The sequence below is a fragment of the Bubalus kerabau genome, chromosome 1 (genome assembly GCF_029407905.1).
Source record: "Bubalus kerabau isolate K-KA32 ecotype Philippines breed swamp buffalo chromosome 1, PCC_UOA_SB_1v2, whole genome shotgun sequence".
NCBI lineage: Eukaryota > Metazoa > Chordata > Mammalia > Artiodactyla > Bovidae > Bubalus > Bubalus kerabau.
Window position 1 is genome coordinate 453,727 of NC_073624.1, and position 19,742 is coordinate 473,468.

A 19,742-nucleotide genomic window follows, 5' to 3' on the forward strand; every position below is an offset into this window, starting at 1 on the left:
CGGTCCCCGTCTTCCCTGCGGCCCCAGCAGGACAGGATGCTGGTCAGACCTGGGCCGGGAGCTCTGGGCTGTGGAGAGGAACTGGTCCCAGAGACCCTGAGAAGCTAGGAGACGGCCCCGCCCAGCGGGGGGGGGGCTGCCTCGGCGCTGTTTGGCAGCAGGGGCGGGCATGGCGTGCGCACCGGAAGCTGTCTCCTCCTCGCGGAGGTGGGGCGCCCCGCAGTGTGGTCCACCCAGCACACGTTTGCTCAGCCCCCACTGCGTACACGCGGGTGGGCACGGTGGTTCCTGGAGAGAGGCTCTGGGTCCCTGCTGCTCACGGCTGTGGGTCCTTTAGGGTTGGCACCTCTCGGGTGCCCTAGACCAGCCCAGGATGACTCAGCACATACACAGAGCTCAAGGGCCGTGCTCCCAAGAGCATGAGGCCCCTTTGTTAGTGCAGGGAGTGGGGCTGCCCCAGAGGCTGCCCTGGGGGAAGGGGCTCCTTCCCAATCGCACGTTGCACACAGCACAGGAACCAGGAGGTGTACCAGCCTGTGGCCATCAAGCACATGTGCCATGAGCACACAGGCGTGCACACGCACGCACACAGCACCAGTGTGTCGGGGCCCTCATGTGTTCGTTCATTCAGCACGTCCTGGGCACTAGCTATACAGCAGTAAAGGGGGCAGAAAGGGTCTTCCCTGAGGGAGCCTGTGTGGTCCAAGAATACCAACCCCAGTAGGAAAGGGATTTAGTGGCTTCATAAAAGCAAGTGAAGGGCCCAACTTCAGATCCGGCTCCATCCCCGTGCTCACATGTTTTTGGGTTCCATCCGTCTGACGTGCTTCGCGGTTTGTGCGGCTTTATTCTCAGGATCTGGAGGCTACTGGCAGGCCCCCCGGCCTGTGTTTCCACCTGGTGTACACCACTGCGGTTGGGAGGTCTCAGCGGGTTAGGTTTTCGATCATGAGCCATTTCAGGACAGGCAGCCGATTTCAAGCCACATGAAACAAGAGTGGGCATCTCCCACGTGGAAGGCACACACCTGGCACCCCCGACCCCAAGGACCACTGACACGACACCCGAGACCCAGCCCGTCAGGAGGTCAGAACAAGACACTGCCAGACTGGAGCAGAGGGGCATAACGGGGGAGTGCTAGCCCGAGGGTGGGGGGAGGCCAGAGGGAGCAGGGGCCTAGAGGCCTTGCTCCTAGACTGGACCCCTGCAGGCACTTCTACCTCCTCCCCACTGGTAGTTGGGGAAGGGTGGGTGAGACTGCCTTCTGCTGCAGGTCGAACAGGCGGGGTGCTCTCCCCCGTGGACAGGCCTGTGAATGGATCCAGAGGCCAACCTTTCATGGGGCCAGCCAGCGGAGAAATGGCGTGGATGCTGGGTGCACAGGGGTGGGCTGGCCGGCCTGGAGGGGTCAGGAGACTGACAGACCGAGGCGTGACGCAGCCTTCCGTCATTCTGCACTTCCCATTTTCCTCCCAGTGCGTGGGAGCCAGGAGAGGCGAAGACAGAAGGGTGACCAGCAACCTCGAAGACTTTTCCTTCCAAGCTGCAGAAAACAGCCAGCCCAGGACCACACCCTGCTTGATTGTTAAGAGCATGAGACATCCTCTAAGTCACGGGGCCCCTGTGATAGGGCCAGATAGCATTTTAGGAAGTTCGTCTGACCTCCCTAAAGGTTTCGTCCCTTCAGGGGGACGTGCAGCCAGTCAGAAGACCAGTGTGGGGCTGAGGAGGGGGTGGTCTGGACGTGTGGGGAGGAGACAGTGGACACGGCATGCGGGATCTTGGTATGCCCCCCGCCCCGTGAATCACAATAGGGAGTGGAAAGAGGCCAGGGGTGGGGTCGGGTAGGCAGCCCAGGGCTCACGCGGGCTCGTCTGTGCCAGCCCCACCACGCCCTCCTCACACAGGCAGTGCCTGCCGCTCTTGTCTGCCCTTGATCCATGCCAGCCCTGCTCCAGGCTCCAGACCTCCCAGGACGACCCTGAAAACACAGCACAGTGAGGAACAAAAAATGCGGATCCTGTCGGAGGACAGAATCCCCACTCGCGTTTGCGATTCCGGAGGAAGAGGGCGACAGGAGAAGGCGGGGCGGGGCTCCCTTAGTCGACAGACCGCTTGGCCCCCTTGGAGGAGGGAGGGCCCTGCACCCGCTCCACCCCGCTCGGCCTGGGACCCGGGTCGCCATGGGAACGCGGCCCGCCCCACGCGGCCTCGGCGCAGACAAAGGCCGCCCCTCCCTGCGGCGCGCGGCCGGTTCCCACGGCCCGCTGCTCCCCTCCCTCCTCGCTTTAGCTGAAGCTCCATTAACTCCGCACAAAACCTCAGTCATTTCGCCCGGCCGGGAAAGGTGTCCCCATCGCGGGGCCCCGAGGAAGCGGGGGTAGGGCCGGGGGCTGGGGGAGGGGACACCAGCGTCTTCACCGCATCCCGCGCTCCCAGCGCCTAGAGAGGAACTGAGGCCCGCGCGCTGGGAGTGGGACCCGGCACCCTTCTTACTTTTAGGCTCCCTGCAGGACCCAGATTCGCCAGGCACAACTGTCCATTTGCCTGGGACTGCGTTGACATGTTTTAATTTGGTTATCAATATTTCAATATCAGGAAGTTTTACACAAAAACTCAGATTTTTGCTTGTTTCATAAAAGGGGAAGGTTGGGCACCCAGCCTGAGGTCGCACTCTCTTGGGATGGGCAGCCGAGCGCCGGCCCCCCCCGCGCCCCCCCCCCCCCACCCCCCCGCTTTCCCAGGGTGCGGGTCAGGGGGCTGACTCCCCAGAGATGCTCTATCCCAACCCTGGTCACTTCAAACAGAAGCAGCCGCTCCCGCCCAGAGCTCCAGACAGATGCTGAAACAGGCCCAGCCCCTTTCAGTGACAGCAGCCGGTGCAAACCGCAGTCTCCAAAGGCAGAGAGGAAATGCCCCGTGCGGGGTGGAGTTCGCAGTTCGAGACCCCGCAGTACCTGGGAAAGTCAGAGTGGGCTTCCTGGAAGAGGTCACAGCTGAGGGGGCTACTTCAGCAGGAGGACGGGTCCCAGGCCCCAAAGACGGCCCAGGTGGGGAGAGTTTCCTGAGTCCAGCCCTCCATCCCCTCGGCGCTGCCGCTGTCCCTGGTCCTGAGGGCGGGTCTCCGGGCCGGCCCGGCAGTTGCGCTTCCCCCAGGATGCGGCTGAGACCGGCCCTGGAGCCACCAATGCAGGAGGCCCCACCAGGTCGGGGAAGCTTTACCAGGAAGCGAACCACACGGCCAAGGCCGGATGGCCAAACGGGAAAGGAAGCCAGGCCGACCCAGGGTTCAAGGCAACGCCATCGGCCCACACGGAAGGGACCATACCCAACCAAATGCCTAGCTTTTATTAGGGGAGGGGAGTTCTATTCTGAAAAATATGTATATGAATATAAATATATGTGTTCCATGATTTGCCCTGGCTTCTCTGATTTAAAGGATTCTGCCTTCATTCCAGGGGGAGCTCGCTGGGGGAGGGGAGGGGTGCAGGGCCCGGATGAGGAGCCGGGAGAGGAGGGGTGCCCGCCCCCGAGCAGGCTAGAGCGGGGAGACGCAGGACCTAGAGCAGGCGGGTGGCGGAGTGCGGGCGAAGGCAGGTGGGCAGGGGTGGCGCCCTGGGTGCGGGCACGGGAGAGTGCGGGGAGCCGAGCCCGGGAGGTGGCGGCGGCCCGGCCCGGGCGGTGCCGCTCCGAGGACACACGCGGCGCGCTTGGGGGAGGCGCGCGGTCCCCGGGAGGAGGCCGCGGGAGGAGCCAGGAGCCGTTCCACGGCTGCCGCCCTCCCCTCTCCGGGAAGGCCGCTTTCCGCCCGGCAGCCGCCCGGGGCCGGCTGGAAGCCGCGCGTCGTCTGCGGGAACCCCCTCCCTGGCCCCGCCCCGCCCCGCCTCCCGCCGCCGGCTGGGGCTCCGCGGGGCGCGGGGCGCTGGGCGGGGCGCGCGCCGAGCTGCGGCCGCTCCGGACATGTCGGGCCCGCGCGCCGGCTTCTACCGGCAGGAGCTGAACAAGACGCTGTGGGAGGTGCCGCAGCGGCTGCAGGGGCTGCGCCCGGTGGGCTCGGGCGCCTACGGCTCAGTCTGGTAGGGGCGGGCTGGGGCGGGGGGTCTCCGCGCGCGCCCCCCCCTCCCCGTGCGGGGTTCCGACGCGGGGAGGGGCTCGCCCTGCCTCCGCCCCCGGGCCTTACGCAGATCCGAGGAATGAATGCGGGGTGGGGGTGCGAGGGAAATTTTCCTCCCGGAGCCTCTCCTTGGTCGGGCAAGGGGCATCCCTCTGCCCCTCCAGCCCGGGGCGTCCTCCTCCGGGTCTGAATCTGCGGCGTCACAGCTGGCGAAAGGGCCGGTCTCGTGGCCCTGGATGTCTGAGCACGCATCTGGGATTCCCCGGTCAAGGGTCAGGCAATCCTGGGCTCCGGTAGATACCCCCGCCCCAGGGTGGGTAGTTTTGCTTGTAAAAGAAGAGCCCTGCTTAGGGGTGGGGCGCCAAGACCCCTGCCTAAGAATGACCTTCAGCTCCTCCGTGGGCCTGGTTTCCTCCCCCGTTTTCCAAGGGGTCTCAGACTCCGAATGGGGCTCAGGCCTGATCAGAGAAGCCTACCATCCCCCACAGTCTTTAGGGGGTCTACACCCCTCCCCATTTTTGCCCCAAACAAGAGAGCGCACACTGCATGGAGACCCTGGGGCCCAGAGAGGAGGGAGGGTGGGGCCTGGGGAGGCCTCTGGACCTGGTGGGGCTGGGTGGGGCTTGCAGACCGTCCTTGGGGTTTCAGTGTTGACACTGTGGCCAGTTGTGGGTGTGGGTATTGCAGGGTGCCCCCCAATCCAGAACCGGTGAGGTGCCAGGTGTCTGTGGGGCCATGGGTATGGGCAGGCAGGCCCCTGGGAGAGAGTTGTTGCTCTAGGACGCGGCAGAAGGTTCCAAGTGGGACTCCTCAGATCCCTCCCAGGGCCCAGCGCTGGAGCCTGGAGCAGGGGTTCGGGGTCCCCTGGGCCTCAGGCCTCATGCGGTCACTGGCCGTCGGGAACCCCAGGCCACTCCAGCTGCCCCAGCCAGCCGGCCCTGGCTTCCCACTAAGGCCTCAGGGGCAGGAAAGGGTGTGTGCGCATGGCCCCTGGGGGAGTTGACAGAGCCCTGGCTGGAAGCGGGCCCCCAGGCAGGTGTCACTCCTGGGCTCCCTCCTCGGATGAGTCTGATGGCCTGGTGCCAATCCCCACAGTCCTCTGTTGACCCTGCGGACAGAAAAGGGTCTGCTCCCCTCCCCTGTGAGGGGCAACTCCCCCTGACTCCCACCCCAGAGCAGCTTTCCTCCACCATCACCCACGAGCATCCCACTTGCTGCAGGAGGCTCCCTGCGTGGGCGTGGAGGGGTGGGGTGGAGGGGTGGGGTGGAGCGGTGGGGTGGCTGCACAGGACAGCTCGCTGGAGGGAAGGCGGATCCTGAGACAGCAGTGGAGCGGGAGGGCGGAGGGCTTGGCTCGGTCAGAGGGCGCACTGAGCAGCTGGGCATGGCGGATGCAGGTCTGGCCCTCCGGGGAGTGGGGCTGCAGGAGGGGAAACGCTCTGGGGGTCCAGACACCAGCCTCTGCTGGACAGTTCCTACTGTCTGGTTTCTCACTGTCAAAGATAGGCATGCAACACACACCTTCGGTCAGGTTCTCCTCCACGTGTTTAACATTCCGGGGCTCTGGACGTGGCTTTGGGACCCCTTGGGGGCCTCCCAGACCCCCTGGCTCACAGGGAGCTGGAGGAACATCTACTCTGGGAACACACTTCTGGCTGTTTCCCTGGGGTGGTATTTCCACCCTGAGTGGGGGCAGGAGTCAGGAGAAATTCAGGTGGGCTCGGGAGGCCGGAAGTCAGGGGGTCAGTGGAAGGGGACCTGCCTCTGGAGGAAGGAGCAAGACCCCAGGAGGGGGACTTCGCTGGTGGTCCAGTGGCTAAGACCCCTCCTTCCAATGCCGGGAGGCCAGAGTTCAATCCCTGGTCGGGGGACTAGATCCCACGTGCCTCAGCTAGGACCTAGCACAGCCAAACAAATAAATATTTAAAAAAATGAAGACCCCAGGAGGGAGGGGAGAGCCTGGGAGTGAGTGGGGTCTCATGCCCGTGTGGGTGGCCTTCTGGTCAGTGACCGAGGCGGGGCCTCACGCGCGGCCTTGCAGCTCGGCCTACGACACGCGGCTGCGCCAGAGGGTGGCGGTGAAGAAGCTGTCGCGGCCCTTCCAGTCTCTGATCCACGCGCGGAGAACCTACCGGGAGCTGCGGCTGCTCAAACACCTGAAGCACGAGAACGTGAGCGGGGCTGGCGGGCGGGCGGGGCGCGGGCCGCGGGCCGCGGGCCGCGGAGCTCTGACTCACCGCACCCCCAGGTCATCGGGCTGCTGGACGTGTTCACGCCGGCCACCTCCCTGGAGGACTTCAGCGAAGTGTGAGCGGCGGCGGCGGGGCGGCCGGGGCGCGGGGGCGGGGCGGCGCGGCGGGGGCGCGGGGGCGCGGGGCTCATTCCCGGCCGCACCCAGGTACCTGGTGACCACGCTGATGGGCGCCGACCTGAACAACATTGTCAAGTGCCAGGCGCTGAGTGACGAGCACGTCCAGTTCCTCGTGTACCAACTGCTGCGCGGGCTAAAGGTGGGCGCGGAGCGGGAGCGGGTGGCGGCGCGGGGGCCAGCGCCTGACGCCCCGCCATCTCCCCCTCGCAGTACATCCACTCGGCCGGGATCATCCACCGGGTAGGTGCGGTGCGCGGAGGCGGCGGTGGTCCTGCGCCCGGGACTCTGCCGTCCTCTCACCGCGCCCGCCCGCCCCGCAGGACCTGAAGCCCAGCAACGTGGCCGTGAACGAGGACTGCGAGCTGCGGGTGAGCGGCTGGGGCAGGGGCTGGGAGGCGGCTGCGGGGAGGTGGAGACCCGCAGGGCTGAAGCCGGGGGGTCGCCGTAGATCCTGGACTTCGGGCTAGCGCGCCAGGCAGACGAGGAGATGACTGGCTACGTGGCCACGCGATGGTACAGGGCCCCCGAGATCATGCTGAACTGGATGCACTACAACCAGACAGGTGACGGCAGCCCCACAGGGCGCGGCCTGTGGAGGGGTGGGTGGGACCCAGAGGCCGACGGGGCCTTTGGGACAGGCCAGGCGCTCAGGACCAGACCTTCAGAAAAGCAGGGCACCGCGGGTCCTGGGCTGACCCTTGCCCTGCCCATGGTGCCGTCAGGAAGGGGCCTGGATGTGACCGTGGGGCCGTGGGTCCAGCCCCCGGCTCTCTGGGGCGGAGCTTGGGGTAGGCAGACCGATGGCCACGCCTTCTCCTTCAGTGGACATCTGGTCCGTGGGTTGCATCATGGCTGAGCTGCTCCAGGGAAAGGCTCTCTTCCCCGGAAGTGACTGTATCCTTGGTTCAGGTTGGGGAGGAGGGTTGGGCCTCCTATTGCGGGGTGGGGGTCAAGGGAGGTGGGCTCTGGCCCTTTCTGGCCAGTCTTGCCTCCTCTGCCCCACACCATGCCACCTTGGGCTCACTGTCCCCAGCGGCAGGAGAGCAGGGTCTGGGCAGTGACCCAAGGTCTGGGGTCTGGGATCCCAGGAGAGTCCATGCCTGGCTGTTGGACCTTTCCTGAGCCAGGCAGACATCGACCAGCTGAAGCGTATCATGGAGGTGGTGGGCACGCCCAGCCCTGAGGTTCTAGCAAAGATATCCTCAGAACATGTGAGTCATTGGTCACCAGCCCCTCTGCTGACCTGGTGGAAGGGGAGCTGTGGGACTAGATGGGGCCCTATGGGGGGAGCATGGGTCACAGTGGAACAGACACGAAGGCGGGCCCGGCCCCCTTCAGGGAGACCTAGGGAGACCCTCCTGGCGTGAAGGACAGGGCGGGTGAAGCCTGGGCACCTGCAGTGTCCTGGCTACGGACCGTGGAGTGGCACCACACCTGCGCCTGCCGGCCTGTGGGGCCAGGCGAGGTGCTGGAGCCCCCAGATCCGAGGTGGGAGGTCTTTGTTCCACGCATGCTCTTGGCCAGTCCTGTTGGAGAGGAAGGCTGGGGGCCTCTCCCATCAAGCCCCTGCCTGGCTTAGGGCCGGGGGCGGGGAGGCCCTGAACAGCCCCTCAGACCCTTCCATGGGCACCTAGGCCCGGACCTACATCCAGTCCCTGCCCCCCATGCCCCAGAAGGACCTCAGGAGCATCTTCCGCGGAGCCAACCCCCTGGGTGAGGACGGGCCAGGGGCTTGGGTGGGGCTCCACGCTCGGCCCCAGGGGTGGAGCTGACTTGGCACCCCCGTCCCTGCAGCTGTGGACCTCCTGGGCAGGATGCTGGTGCTGGACAGTGACCAGAGGGTCAGCGCGGCCGAGGCTCTGGCACACGCCTACTTCAGCCAGTACCACGACCCGGACGATGAGCCCGAGGCGGAGCCCTACGACGAGAGCGTGGAGGCCAAGGAGCGCACGGTGGAGGAGTGGAAGGGTGGGGCCGCATCCCCGAGGCTGGCCCTGGCCATTCTCAGCAGGGGGCTCCTGTTCCTCCGAGAGGGTCTGAATGGGGGGACATCTACCCCCCCAACACTGGGGCGGGCAGGGGCAGCTAGAGCTCGGCCTGGGTGAGTCCACCAGAAACCTGGGGGCCGCACAGGGCGGGCCCAGGAAGGGGGGCTGCTCCCAGAGGGTGGGGGGCCTGGGCCGCTGGGGGCCTGAGCGCACGCTTCCCCCTCCCTGCACAGAGCTCACCTACCAGGAAGTCCTCAGCTTCAAGCCCCCAGAGCCCCCGCAGCCGCTGGGCAGCCTGGACGTTGAGCAGTGATGGAATGCCGCCGCCAGCTGCCCCGCTGGGACTCAAGCCCCGGCCTGCCAGGCCCCCACGGGGGGCGCCTGCCCTGGCGCCCCCACAGCCAGTGGCACCCAGCCCTGGCCTGGGACCCCCGTCCTCACACTGCGCCTTCTGGGGAACTGCGCGTGTGTGGGTGCCTGCACGGGCGTGAGCCGCGGTGTGGGAGCCGAGGCACAGCGTCCTGCACGTCCTTGTCCTCCTGCCCCCTCCCGAGGTCCCCTGTAGGGCCTCCCTGGGGGACCTGGGTGCCAGAAGAGCTCTCCCTGGGCAGTGTGTGTGTTCCTAGACCTGGATCCCAGAGGGCTGGCTCTGGGGGGGTGGGGGTAAGTACACTGGGGCTGGAGCCTCCCTGAGACAAAGGAAGAGTCTTGATGGTCAGAGCTGCTCCGTCTGGAAGTGAGGGGTTCCCTTCAAAAGTGCTGAGGCTCAAAGGGTCTTCTGTGGGGGTGGTGGAGTGGGGCGGCTGCCTGGAGCCACGTGTCCTCATGCTGTATGCGGTGCGTGTGTCCTGGAATCCACATGTCAGAGCAAACTGAGGCCTGTGTGTCTGAGGGCCCCTGAGAGCTGCGGTGTGACCAGCCGCAGGCCCAAGTGGGGGTGACTGTACCCTTGCCTCCCCTGCCTTCAGTCCTCGAGGTGGGTGGGGCGCAAGGCTTTGCTAAGAGCCTGCTGGGCGGCATGCAAGGGGCTCAGGTGTCCACGGGCACCCTTGTGAGCAAATCCCCTCTCCCCTTGGACGTGGGAGCTGCAGCAGACTCCTGAGGCACGGGGGTCCGGGCCCGCCTGGGGGCTGGCAGGCTTGGGGGGCTCCGGCCTCGAGGCGCCCATCAGCGTGGACGTGGATCCTGGCCCCGAGTGGATGGAGAAACCTGTGCCCGCCCAACCCCTGCCTGCCCTCTGGTCCTGCTGCCGGGACCTGGGGTGCCCTAGTCTGTGCGTCCGCCCTTGTCCTCTGTCCTTCCAGAGTGGAGGGGACCCAGCAACCTCTGGGACAGGCCCCTGCTCCAGATGTGTTGGGGGTGTGGGCCCGCCGTCAAGGCGCTTCCCTGCCAGGTGGCGACCTCTCACCCTGCGGGACCAGGGAGGTCTGAGTGTCAAGTGCCTGCACGGGGGTTTTGCAATAAAGGGGGTCCTGCCCGCCATGAAGCTCGTGTCTCAGGCTCCAGTTCCTGCTGCCCCTTCTGCCTGTAGAGCAGGGCCATGTCCCGCTGGTCCCTGAGGGCCAGCGGGATCTGAGGTGGACAGAACAGGATGTCCACCCACAATCAACGCGCTGCCCTCAGAGGTTCACTGGGCAGCGTCTGGTCCAGACCCAGACCTGCCCCTCACTCTGGTCAGGGAGCATGCAGGGTGGGGGAACAAAGGCCTGCCTTCCCCAGGGCCAGGGAGAAACTTTCATTTCTTTCCAGGTCAAGGAGGGCTGCCCACTGAGCGATCAGCCCCTGCTGCTCCCTGCAGCTCAGGCTGGGAAGGCCCAGGCCCTACTGGGGACCAGGCAGGGTATCCCTAGTCTGGGGACATTCCGTGCCTTTGCCCCGCGCCTTGGGAGGGCTGTGGGGATCATCTGGGAGCTGGGCCTGCAGAGACACCTGGTCAGCGTGGCTGCTTGGCCTCAGGTCCCGGAGGACCCCCTGCGACCAGGCTGGGCCAAGTCCTGGGGGCGGGGCGGGAGCAGCAGAACCCTCCTGGACCCCGCACCTCAATGCCCGCAGTCAGGGGGCCAGCTGGGGGCTTCCTGGAGGAGGCAGGTGGCGCTCCACAGGGCATGAGGGGCACGGGCAGGCGTGACTGTGGCTCCAGGGCCCCTGCGGCGGCCGCGGACCAGCCCGCCGCTCCCGAGCGCCAGCTCGCCACGGGGGAGCAGGTGTAAAGCTGCTTGGGATCCATGGCGCAGGGCGCGGAAGGTGGCCGGGGGGCCCCCAGGGATCGTGTTACCCTGCTGTGTCTCAGGCCTGGGTCACTGGGCTGGGGGAGGGCATGGAGGGGGCTCTGACGCGTGAAATGATAATACCCCCCCATCTAAAGGTAAGTGGGCGCCCCTTCGCCTTGGGGGTCAGACGTACCTTCCTGGTGCGAGTGAGCCGCGCTGGCTGTGTTTTGAAGAGTAAACCTGGGGCCTGGGCTGGACGGGCCGGGACCCGCAGGGCGGCTTGCACATCTCTGGGCAGTCTCCCCCCCTAGGTAGGGGGCCTGCAGGACCACCCTCTCTGCTCCAGCGTGGTAGGCACCCTGAGTTTGGGAGAGAGGATCAGCTTCTTCACAGGGAAAGGGGGATAGAGGCAAGACGGGTGGGAATGCAGCTAGGGTGGGAGGGTCAGCGCAGGGTGAAGGGGCATCCTGGGGTGGGCAGTTGGGGCTACAGTGCTCAGGTCAGGTGCCTCAGGGTGGGAGTTTTCTGGTGCGGGGAGGAAGTTGGCGGGACTGCTAGACCTGGTGATTTGGGGCTGGGGGTAGAAGCTGACAAGCTCAGGCGGCCAGGGTGGGCCAGCGCCCCGGGGCGCGGCGGGAAGGAGGAGACACGAGCCTCAAGGGCTTCCCGCGGAGACACCGTGCGCTTGGGCCGGGGAGTCCAGCCCGAGGGCGGAGCGCGGAGGCAGGCCGGTCCGGGCGCCGCGTCGGCTCCGGGCCCGGGGCTGTCCTGAGCGGCGGCGCTCCCCTCCCCCGCCTCCGGCCTCCCGTGCGGCGCCGCCTCAGGTTTCCGGAGGGGCCGCAGGGCAGCGGCGCGGGGGGGCGGGGGCGTCACGTGCGCCCGGGGCCCGGGGCCGGTTGGTCATCCCGCAGGGGAGGGGCCGCGGGCGGCCCAGCCTGGGGCCGGGGTCGGAGCTCCGGACGGGACAGCCGGGAGCCGGGTTCCCGGCGGCGGCGGCGGCGGCGGCGGCCCGAGGCGCGCGCCGGTTCCCCCCGTGAATTCCGGGTCCCCGGCCCTCGAGGCACGGTGTCCGCGGCGGGGGCGGTGCTCGGCCAGCCATGAGCTCTCCGTCGCCCGCCCGCAAGGGCTTTTATCGCCAGGAGGTGACCAAGACGGCCTGGGAGGTGCGCGTCGTGTACCAGGATCTGCAGCCCGTGGGCTCGGGCGCCTACGGCGCCGTGTGGTGAGCGCAAGCCGGGCGGGGCGGTCGGGGGTGGGGTGTCCCGGCCCCTCGCTGAGCTGTGCGTCCCGCAGCTCGGCGGTGGACAGCCGCACGGGCGCCAAGGTGGCCATCAAGAAGCTGTACCGGCCCTTTCAGTCCGAGCTGTTCGCCAAGCGCGCCTACCGCGAGCTGCGCCTGCTGAAGCACATGCGCCACGAGAACGTGAGTCGCGCCGCCCGGACCCGCGGCCACCGCGCTCCGCTTACCCCCCGCCGGCCCCAGACCCCGCCCCGGAGACCCCTGGGCTGCTCCTCGGGGTGGCGGGGCGGAGGCCGTGGGTCGGGCCGTGTCCCTGAGCGTGCGGCGGAGCGGTCGAGAGGGCTGCTTCCCCGTTTCTCGACCGCTCCGCCTGGGCCAGTCCCGCGACCGCCGCCTCTGGCTCTTCTGCCCAGGGCCTGCTCGCGGATGGCCGAGGCCGGGGTTCCTGCCCTACTCACTCCAAACCTTGACTTGAGCCCCGGGGACCTCAGTGGGTAGGAGGCATTTTCCTGGAAGGCCCCCCTCCCCGCGCTGGCCGGCTGCCCCCTCCCTGCTTCTCCAGCCCCTCTCCTTGCCCCACTCTGCCTCCTGAGCCCCAGCCCTGGGGCTGCGCGGAGGAAGGCAGAATCGGAGTTGTCAGCTCCCTCAGAGCCCCCGGGTCTCTGACGGTGAAGGGGTTCAGTGAGCCCTGTGTGGAGGGCGCTGGGCACCCGCAGGCACGCAGACCCTTCCTGTGACGCCCACCCCCACAGCGTGAGGAAGGGCTGGCCACCACCAGGGAGGGGTCTCTTCTGTCTCCAGACCTGCCCGCAGGAGACCCCACGAGGCTGCCCCAAGCCTCTCCCTGCACAGTGTGGGCCGCAGAGGGCCCTTCCCTTCTTCCTCCATGCAGTTCCTCCTGTGACCCTGAGAGCTGCCTGCTTCCCCGCCTGCAAGCCACTCCTGCCCAGTCTGACAGTGATCTGGGTGCCCAGACCCTGGCCAGTCATGGCGGGCTGGCACCTTCTGGTCCCCATGTCCACCAGGAAACTCCCCTCAGCTCCAGGGCCCACCCACTCAGTGCCTCGGGTGGGTCCTGTCCTCTTATTCCTGGGTGGAATCCCCTTCGTGGAGGACACCCGCCGAGCACTGGCTTTGCTTCCTGCAGGCCACACCTGCTCACACGCAGGACTTGTCCCCATGAGGACCGACCCCTCTGCCTTCCTGCGGTCTCCTCCCTCCCAATCCGTGCTCCCCGACTCGCCCCGGCCTGTCCGTGCTCTCCCTGGGCTCCTGCTCCGTGGCCTCCCGGCCCTTTCCTTGCTCGGGCCTCCCCACTGCCGCTGCTCTCTGCCTTCCCCCAGACCTCCTGACCCACAGCAGCTGCCCCTCTTAGCTGGGAGGCTCTGCCTTTCATGACCCCATGTTCCTGGGAAGAAACAGTCTCCGAGAGGCTAAGGCGTGCCCCATTCCTGCCTGTTCTGTGCCCATCTCCGCCCATTTACCCCAGCCCCTCACCCTCAGCACCGGCCTCCCTGTGCAAGGCAGAAGCCTGGAAGTTTCCATCAGTCTGACACGCCTCCCCCGAACCTCCAGGATCCTTGCTGAAACCACCTCCTGACACTTCTCCTGCCTCTGGCCCCTCTCTGGGTGTCCCCGCCTCCTCACCCGTGTCTGGCCCTCGAGGCTACGGTGGTTACTGAGGTGTCCCTCCGCCTCGTGTCCACTTTGTCCCCGCACCGTGGCCAGGGCCGCACCCAGCAGCATGCCCGCCTAACCCCCTGCGGCAGCTCCTAGGATCAGGGCAGTCCTCACCTGGTGTCATGGGCCCGCTCTGTTTCCTCGGCTTCTCCTTGGCGGCTCCCAGGCCTGGTTCTTGGCCACCTGGCCTCTCTCCCTTGTTCCTCAAGTGCTCCGAGCCCTCTGTCTCCTACTTCAGCCACCACTTGTGTGGCCTCTGCCAGGCCTGCCCCCTGCCAGCTCACCTACCCATCCCTCCAGTAGCTTGGATGTGCGTGCTTCGTGGGGTCCCTGGAGGCCCGGGTGCCAGCTGTCGCGCTGCCCGTGTGCCCTGTGTCACCCCCCAAGCGGAGGCCTGCGGGGCTGTGGGTTTGGCCCTAGTGCTGCTGCCTGGACCCATCTGGCAGAGGCATGGTCCCTGCTAGGCTCTGGCTGCCCCCACGCTGGTCCTGGGTCTTCAGTAGGGATAGGAAGCGGGGGGAGGACAGGCCAAGGGCTGAGCTCCTTGGATGGCTGGGGGCTGCCCCAGACTTGAGGCTGCCCCTCCCCCAGAGGGTGCCTGCGGTCTCCATCCAGAAATAGCTTTTGTCAGTGGGCATGTGTGCCAGAGCAAGGTAGAGCTGCCAGTGGGCAGAGCCGGGCCTGTGGGCAGCTGCAGGGGGCTCTCCTGCACTGGGTGCCCGAGCCCCCGCCCACCCGGCGCTTGGCCTCCTCCCCAGGTGATTGGGCTGCTGGACGTGTTCACGCCCGATGAGACGCTGGATGACTTCACGGACTTGTGAGTGCCAGCTCGGGGTTGGCTGGGTAGGGAGCTGGTGTTGGGTGGCTCCTGGGTGTCAACTTCAGGTTTGGGGTTGGCGGGGGGCCCTTTGAGGTGAGCCTTGCCTCGCAGCCTGGCTGGGGGTCTGCCACATGCCCCTGATGCCGCGGGGTGGACCTGGACCTCCTCCAGTGCCAGAGGTGTGAGTCTTGGCCTCAAGGGCTGTCAGCGGGTCCTGTGCTCCAGGACACGGGCCCTGAGGCTGTGCCTGTAACTGGAGCTGCTGACCTTTGCCGGCGGGAGGGGAGGGGCACAGGGGGCCCAGTGCTGACTGTTCTGCGGTGCCTGCCACGTGACTGCCCAGGTGGCTACCCCTGGACTCACGCTCCCCTCGGCTAGGAGCCCGGGGCCCAGCCGGGCAAGAGCCGAGGAGACGGGCTCCTCGCCACCCAGCCTCGCGGAGGTCAAGGACGCATACAGACTGGCCTGGCTTCCTGGTGGGGTGCTCAGGGTGTCACCCCCTCTCCCCATCCTGTCCAGCTTGCCCCCCGATGCGGATGCCCTGCGTTCGCCCCTGTCCAGAGGCACCACTCTCCTTTTTTGCGCCCCCTCCCCTGCCTCGAACCTCAGTCTCCCTGGTCACCCTTCAGAAACGCCAAAGCACAGTCCTCACCTGCCTGGCATCGCGGGGCCCGCAGGGTGGGGCCCGGGGCAGCGCCGTGGGAGGCGGGGACTGCGTGCCGCAGGCTGACGGGGCCCCGTGCAGCCCTGAGCGTCTGTGCCCCGTCGTGCGCCGCAGCTACCTGGTGATGCCGTTCATGGGCACCGACCTGGGAAAGCTCATGAAGCACGAGAAGCTGAGCGAGGACCGGGTGCAGTTCCTCGTCTACCAGACACTCAAGGGGCTGAAGGTGGGACACGGGGCTGCTGGGCTGGGAGGGGCCCCGCGCCGGCCGGAGCGCGGGCTCCTGAGCCAATGGCCGCTGACTGCTCTCTGTCCCCACAGTACATCCACGCTGCCGGCGTCATCCACAGGGTGAGTCCTGGCCCCGGGGGGGGGCACCTCTCCTGGCTGTGGGGCCACCGGTCCCACCCCTGAGGGGGTACCCCGTCTGCACACAGCCTGGGGCGGGTACTCCACCCTTCCTGGAAGGGATGCGGGGAGGCCAGCCGTGCCCCCACGTTCAGGCGCTGCTCGGGCCCTGGCTCTGCTGGGCGGCGCTGTGGTAACACCTGCCTCTGTCCCCAGGACTTGAAGCCCAGCAACTTGGCTGTGAACGAGGACTGTGAGCTGAAGGTGTGTGGGGCTGGGTGCTTGGGGCCCCCCGCACCCGCCATCCGCCTGCTGCGCCCCTGCTCTCAGGCCCGGAGGTGGGCTGGCCCAGGCCCACGCGGACAGACCAGACCCCAGCCTTCTGGGACATGGCTGGGGTCCTAGGGCGGCACTCAGTGGGGTGGCCCGGGGCATGTGCCCATACCCGCTTGAGGAGAAGGGGGGCGGAGGGGATCTGCACAGAAGCACTGGCCGGGGCCGGGCGTCTGCAGGGGCGGAGCGTGGGGGAGGAGACCCTCGGGGGCCTGTTTCTGAGGGTTGGGGGCAGGTGCGGCCCATTGGGCTGGGGGCCCTGGCTGTGACGGGGGGCCCTGCGGGCAGGGTTAGGGGCACGTGGCCGAGACCTCAGCCCCAGAGGGTTGGCCCGAGGCCCTGGTGTGCCCAGGCCCCTTGGGGTCTTCTGGACCACAGTCGGCCCGCCCACTCCCCAGGGACCGCTTTGCCTCCCACCCCCTCTGACTCTGGCTGTAGATCCTGGACTTCGGCCTGGCCCGGCAGGCAGACACCGAGATGACTGGCTACGTGGTGACCCGGTGGTACCGCGCACCCGAGGTCATCTTGAACTGGATGCACTACACGCAGACAGGTGAGGAGCTGCCCGCCCGTGCCCTGCTCCCCGGGGGTCCGTGGCAGCTGCTTGGAGCTGGGCTGGGCGCTGGGCGGGGGGTTGGCAGGCCAGATGGGTCCGGTGCCCCCTCCCCTGTCTGTGTGTGCCCCCCTCCCCAGCCCGCAGAGCCCTGACACAGGGGCTTCTGTCTCAGTGGACATCTGGTCCATGGGCTGCATCATGGCCGAGATGATCACGGGGAAGACGCTCTTCAAAGGCAGCGACCGTATCCTACACCGAGGGCCGGACTGGGGCTTACCCTGAACCTGGGGCTGGGTTTGGGGGGGCTTACCCTGCACCTGGGGGGACACCTGCCCAGACCAGGTGGGTGGGCGAGCCCCGTCTCTGGCCCACTCTGTGTTCCTGACCTCGGCCAAGACCTGGACCAGCTGAAGGAGATCATGAAGGTGACGGGGACGCCTCCAGCGGAGTTTGTGCAGAGGCTGCAAAGTGACGAGGTCAGCCGGGAGCCAGGCGGGGGCTGGGGATGGGCCTGGGACTGGCCCCTCACGCTCTGCTCCCGTGCAGGCCAAGAACTACATGAAGGGCCTCCCTGAGCTGGAGAAGAAGGATTTTGCCTCCGTCCTGACCAACGCGAGCCCCCTGGGTAGGTGGCACTGGGGTGGGCGTGGGTCCTGGGCCTGGGACGCTGCCCTTGGCTGGCCTGACCTGCCCTTCCCACAGCCGTGAGCCTCCTGGAGAAAATGCTGGTGCTGGACGCGGAGCGGCGGGTGACGGCGGCCGAGGCGCTGGCCCACCCCTACTTTGAGTCGCTGCACGACACGGAGGACGAGCCCCAGGCCGAGAAGTATGATGAGTCCTTTGACGATGTGGACCGCACGCTGGATGAGTGGAAGCGTGAGTGGGGGCCCCAGGTCAGCTGTGCGGGTGGCCGGGCTCAGGGTCCCGGGCACCCCCATCCCTGGGATGCAGGTTCAGCGGGGAACGCAGCAGGAGGTCAGAGGGCAGATCCAGGCACTGGGTCTCTCCCGGCGCTCTGAGTGGCCAGCGTGCCTGTCCATGTTTAGGCCAGGGCCCGGGCTGACCCGGAGCTCCTCGGAAGCCCTCCCCAGGCCTCTGTTTGTACATCTTGGTTCTCCTGGCCTTTTTGCCCCTTTGAGGACCCCCTCCTACCATACAGCCACACGGCACCCTTGTCCTGCTGGGATGGTCAGGTCCATGCCAGGCAGCCTGTCTGCCCTCCCCCTTCTTCAGCACCCCGGCCCGTCCCCTCCAGCCCACTGAGCACCCCCACCTGCGCACTGTGCCCCAGGCTTTGCGCCGACTGTCCCCTCAGACCGAGGGCCCTGCTGGTCTCTGAGGGCTGCCTACCCCTGCTCAGCCTGAGGCTGGGCTCAGGGACGCCTGCCTGGCCCCCGGGCCCCGCCTCCGTCGGGTCCCGTACACCCCACGCTGGATCGGGCCTCAACCAGCACATGGTCTCTCTGCGGCTTTGGGCCCCCCAGAGGGAGAGGGGACACAGCAGTGGGGCCGCTGTCCAAGACCCCGTCCCGGCCAAGCCTCAGGCTAGCGCTGTGGTCCTGGACATGGAGGCGCGGGCAGAGCCAGACGGCTGTGCTGCTCACACCAAGCTCCTTAGGGTCACTGGGTCCTCAGTGCCACCAGTGGGGGCTCCACCCATGTCTGTGCTGTTTTGTGCTTGTAAGTTTTCTGTTGCTAAAAAGAGACCAGAAAACCAAAACCCGCGGGCCACAGGATCCTGTCTGTGGTTCCCGCCCCAAACTGTAGTAAGAGCTTTTGCTTTTACTACAGACCGTGTTTGCGGTTAAGCAAGCTCATCACTTCCTGTCTCCCTGGGAAAGGCCATTCTTCCAGCAGGGGCTTCTCCACACGGACCTCCCCAGTGTGGCCCGGCCCCCTCCCTGCATGAGCGTCAGACGGAAGGCCTGGGAGGCACCCCACGGAGGGTAACACGACGGTGCAGCTCACTGGGCAAAGCACACAGACCACTCGCTGTCGAGGCACGGTCCTCTGAGCGGGGCCCCGGGAGCCCCAGTGGTCCCCCAGACGGGCGCTCTCCCAGCCCGGCGAGTGTGGGCACGCGGAGCAGCACCCCCTCCCTTGGGACTGCCCGCTCTGGGCATGGTGCGGGGAACGTGGGGACTGGTGCAGAAGCCCGAGATGCAGGTGGTCAGTGGGGATTCCACTTTTGTTTGAGGCTTCATAGACGTTCTGGATGCAGAAGCTGGAACGCCCTGGTGGGACTCTGCGTAGCTCCACTCAAGTGAACACACTGGTTTATGTTCCTGCAACATCCTCTGTTCACTGAGGCAGGCTGTGGGGCCAAAGCCACTCTAGGGGCTGTGGGTGTGGGCTGGCTACAGGAGTCCCATCAGGGTGGACAGTCCCTGTGGATGGACACGGGAGGACTCGCACATGTGGGACAAAGGAGCTCCCTTGGTGCCTAAGCCCTGGCAGTCAGAGTCAGATCTCTGACTGTCATTTAGGGGGGCGGTGAGCCCCTCAGTCAGTGACCTGTGCTCTGGGCCCAGGAGTTTTCCCCACCCCCACCCCGAGTGGAATCTCAGGAGTTACCACTGGTCCGGGCAAGTACTTGGTTTTGGTCGCTGGCGTCGATCCTTGGTGTGCAAGGTGGACCTGTCTGATGGGTGGTGGGCTCCTTCTCCCGTGATTCTCTCCTTCTGGCCCCAGGTGTCACATATAAAGAGGTGCTCAGCTTCAAGCCTCCCCGGCAGCTGGGGGCCAAGGTCTCCAAGGAGACAGCCTTGTGAAGACTCCTGGGCCCTGGCTGGGGCTCCACCTGGATGGGAGATCCCGTCTGCCACTGGGACCTTGGCTGAGGCTGGAGTCCCCGTGCTCCACGGAACGTCTCTTGGAAGCCTGTTCCTCTGCTTGCAGACCCCATCTCAGCCTAACCATGGAGGAGCATCTGGACTTTCTGGACAGGATGCCCACCTGACCTGGGGCTGGCCTCTGGCCCTGCCAGCAGAGGCCCCCGCCCCCAGGATGCACCAGAAGCTTCAGAGCCAGTGGGGTGGGACGGGGCTTGGGGTCAAGTCCTGGCCTCTGACCCTGCCTTCTCTGAACTGTGCTGAGGAGCAAGGACAGGATGCCGACTCAGGGATGCGTCTCCTGGGGGCGTTCGCGTGGACGCTTCTTCACCCCCCAGCCTGGAATGTACATTGGCCACATGGTGTGGCCCCTCGGCTGGAGGAAATAAACCCTTTTGTAGGTCTCCCTCTGCTTCACGTCCTCATTCCTGGGCTGGAGCTCCACCTTTAGGCTTTTGTTTGGAGTAATGAGGCTGGTCTGGGAGTTTCTCCCCACCCTGAGCCACTGGGCCTGGGCAACCCTTCCCTCCCAGGTGACAAAGCTGAGCCCCCCAACCTGTGTCAGTGAGCCTCAAGCCTGGAGCCCC

At 66.8% G+C, this 19,742-nt stretch overlaps 2 protein-coding genes across 2 annotated transcripts; both read left to right on the top strand.

Annotated features, from left to right (window-relative positions):
- The first annotated feature begins 3,943 nt into the window (after positions 1-3,943).
- MAPK11 (mitogen-activated protein kinase 11) lies at positions 3,944-9,959 on the top strand. The gene is made up of 12 exons (XM_055559795.1): positions 3,944-4,076; positions 6,156-6,285; positions 6,363-6,421; positions 6,513-6,624; positions 6,696-6,725; positions 6,806-6,853; positions 6,934-7,048; positions 7,308-7,379; positions 7,617-7,696; positions 8,120-8,198; positions 8,280-8,453; positions 8,707-9,959. Exons 1-12 carry the CDS (start codon positions 3,961-3,963, stop codon positions 8,784-8,786), a joined length of 1,095 nt encoding a protein of 364 aa, XP_055415770.1. The 5' UTR covers positions 3,944-3,960; the 3' UTR covers positions 8,787-9,959.
- A 1,605-nt stretch (positions 9,960-11,564) lies between these two features.
- MAPK12 (mitogen-activated protein kinase 12) lies at positions 11,565-19,563 on the top strand. Its single transcript, XM_055559721.1, has 12 exons — positions 11,565-11,905; positions 11,977-12,106; positions 14,362-14,420; positions 15,202-15,313; positions 15,409-15,438; positions 15,652-15,699; positions 16,207-16,321; positions 16,497-16,568; positions 16,721-16,800; positions 16,871-16,949; positions 17,027-17,200; positions 19,016-19,563. The coding sequence occupies exons 1-12, from the start codon at positions 11,781-11,783 to the stop codon at positions 19,093-19,095; spliced, it is 1,104 nt and encodes a 367-aa protein (XP_055415696.1). The 5' UTR covers positions 11,565-11,780; the 3' UTR covers positions 19,096-19,563.
- Positions 19,564-19,742: the final 179 nt, after the last annotated feature.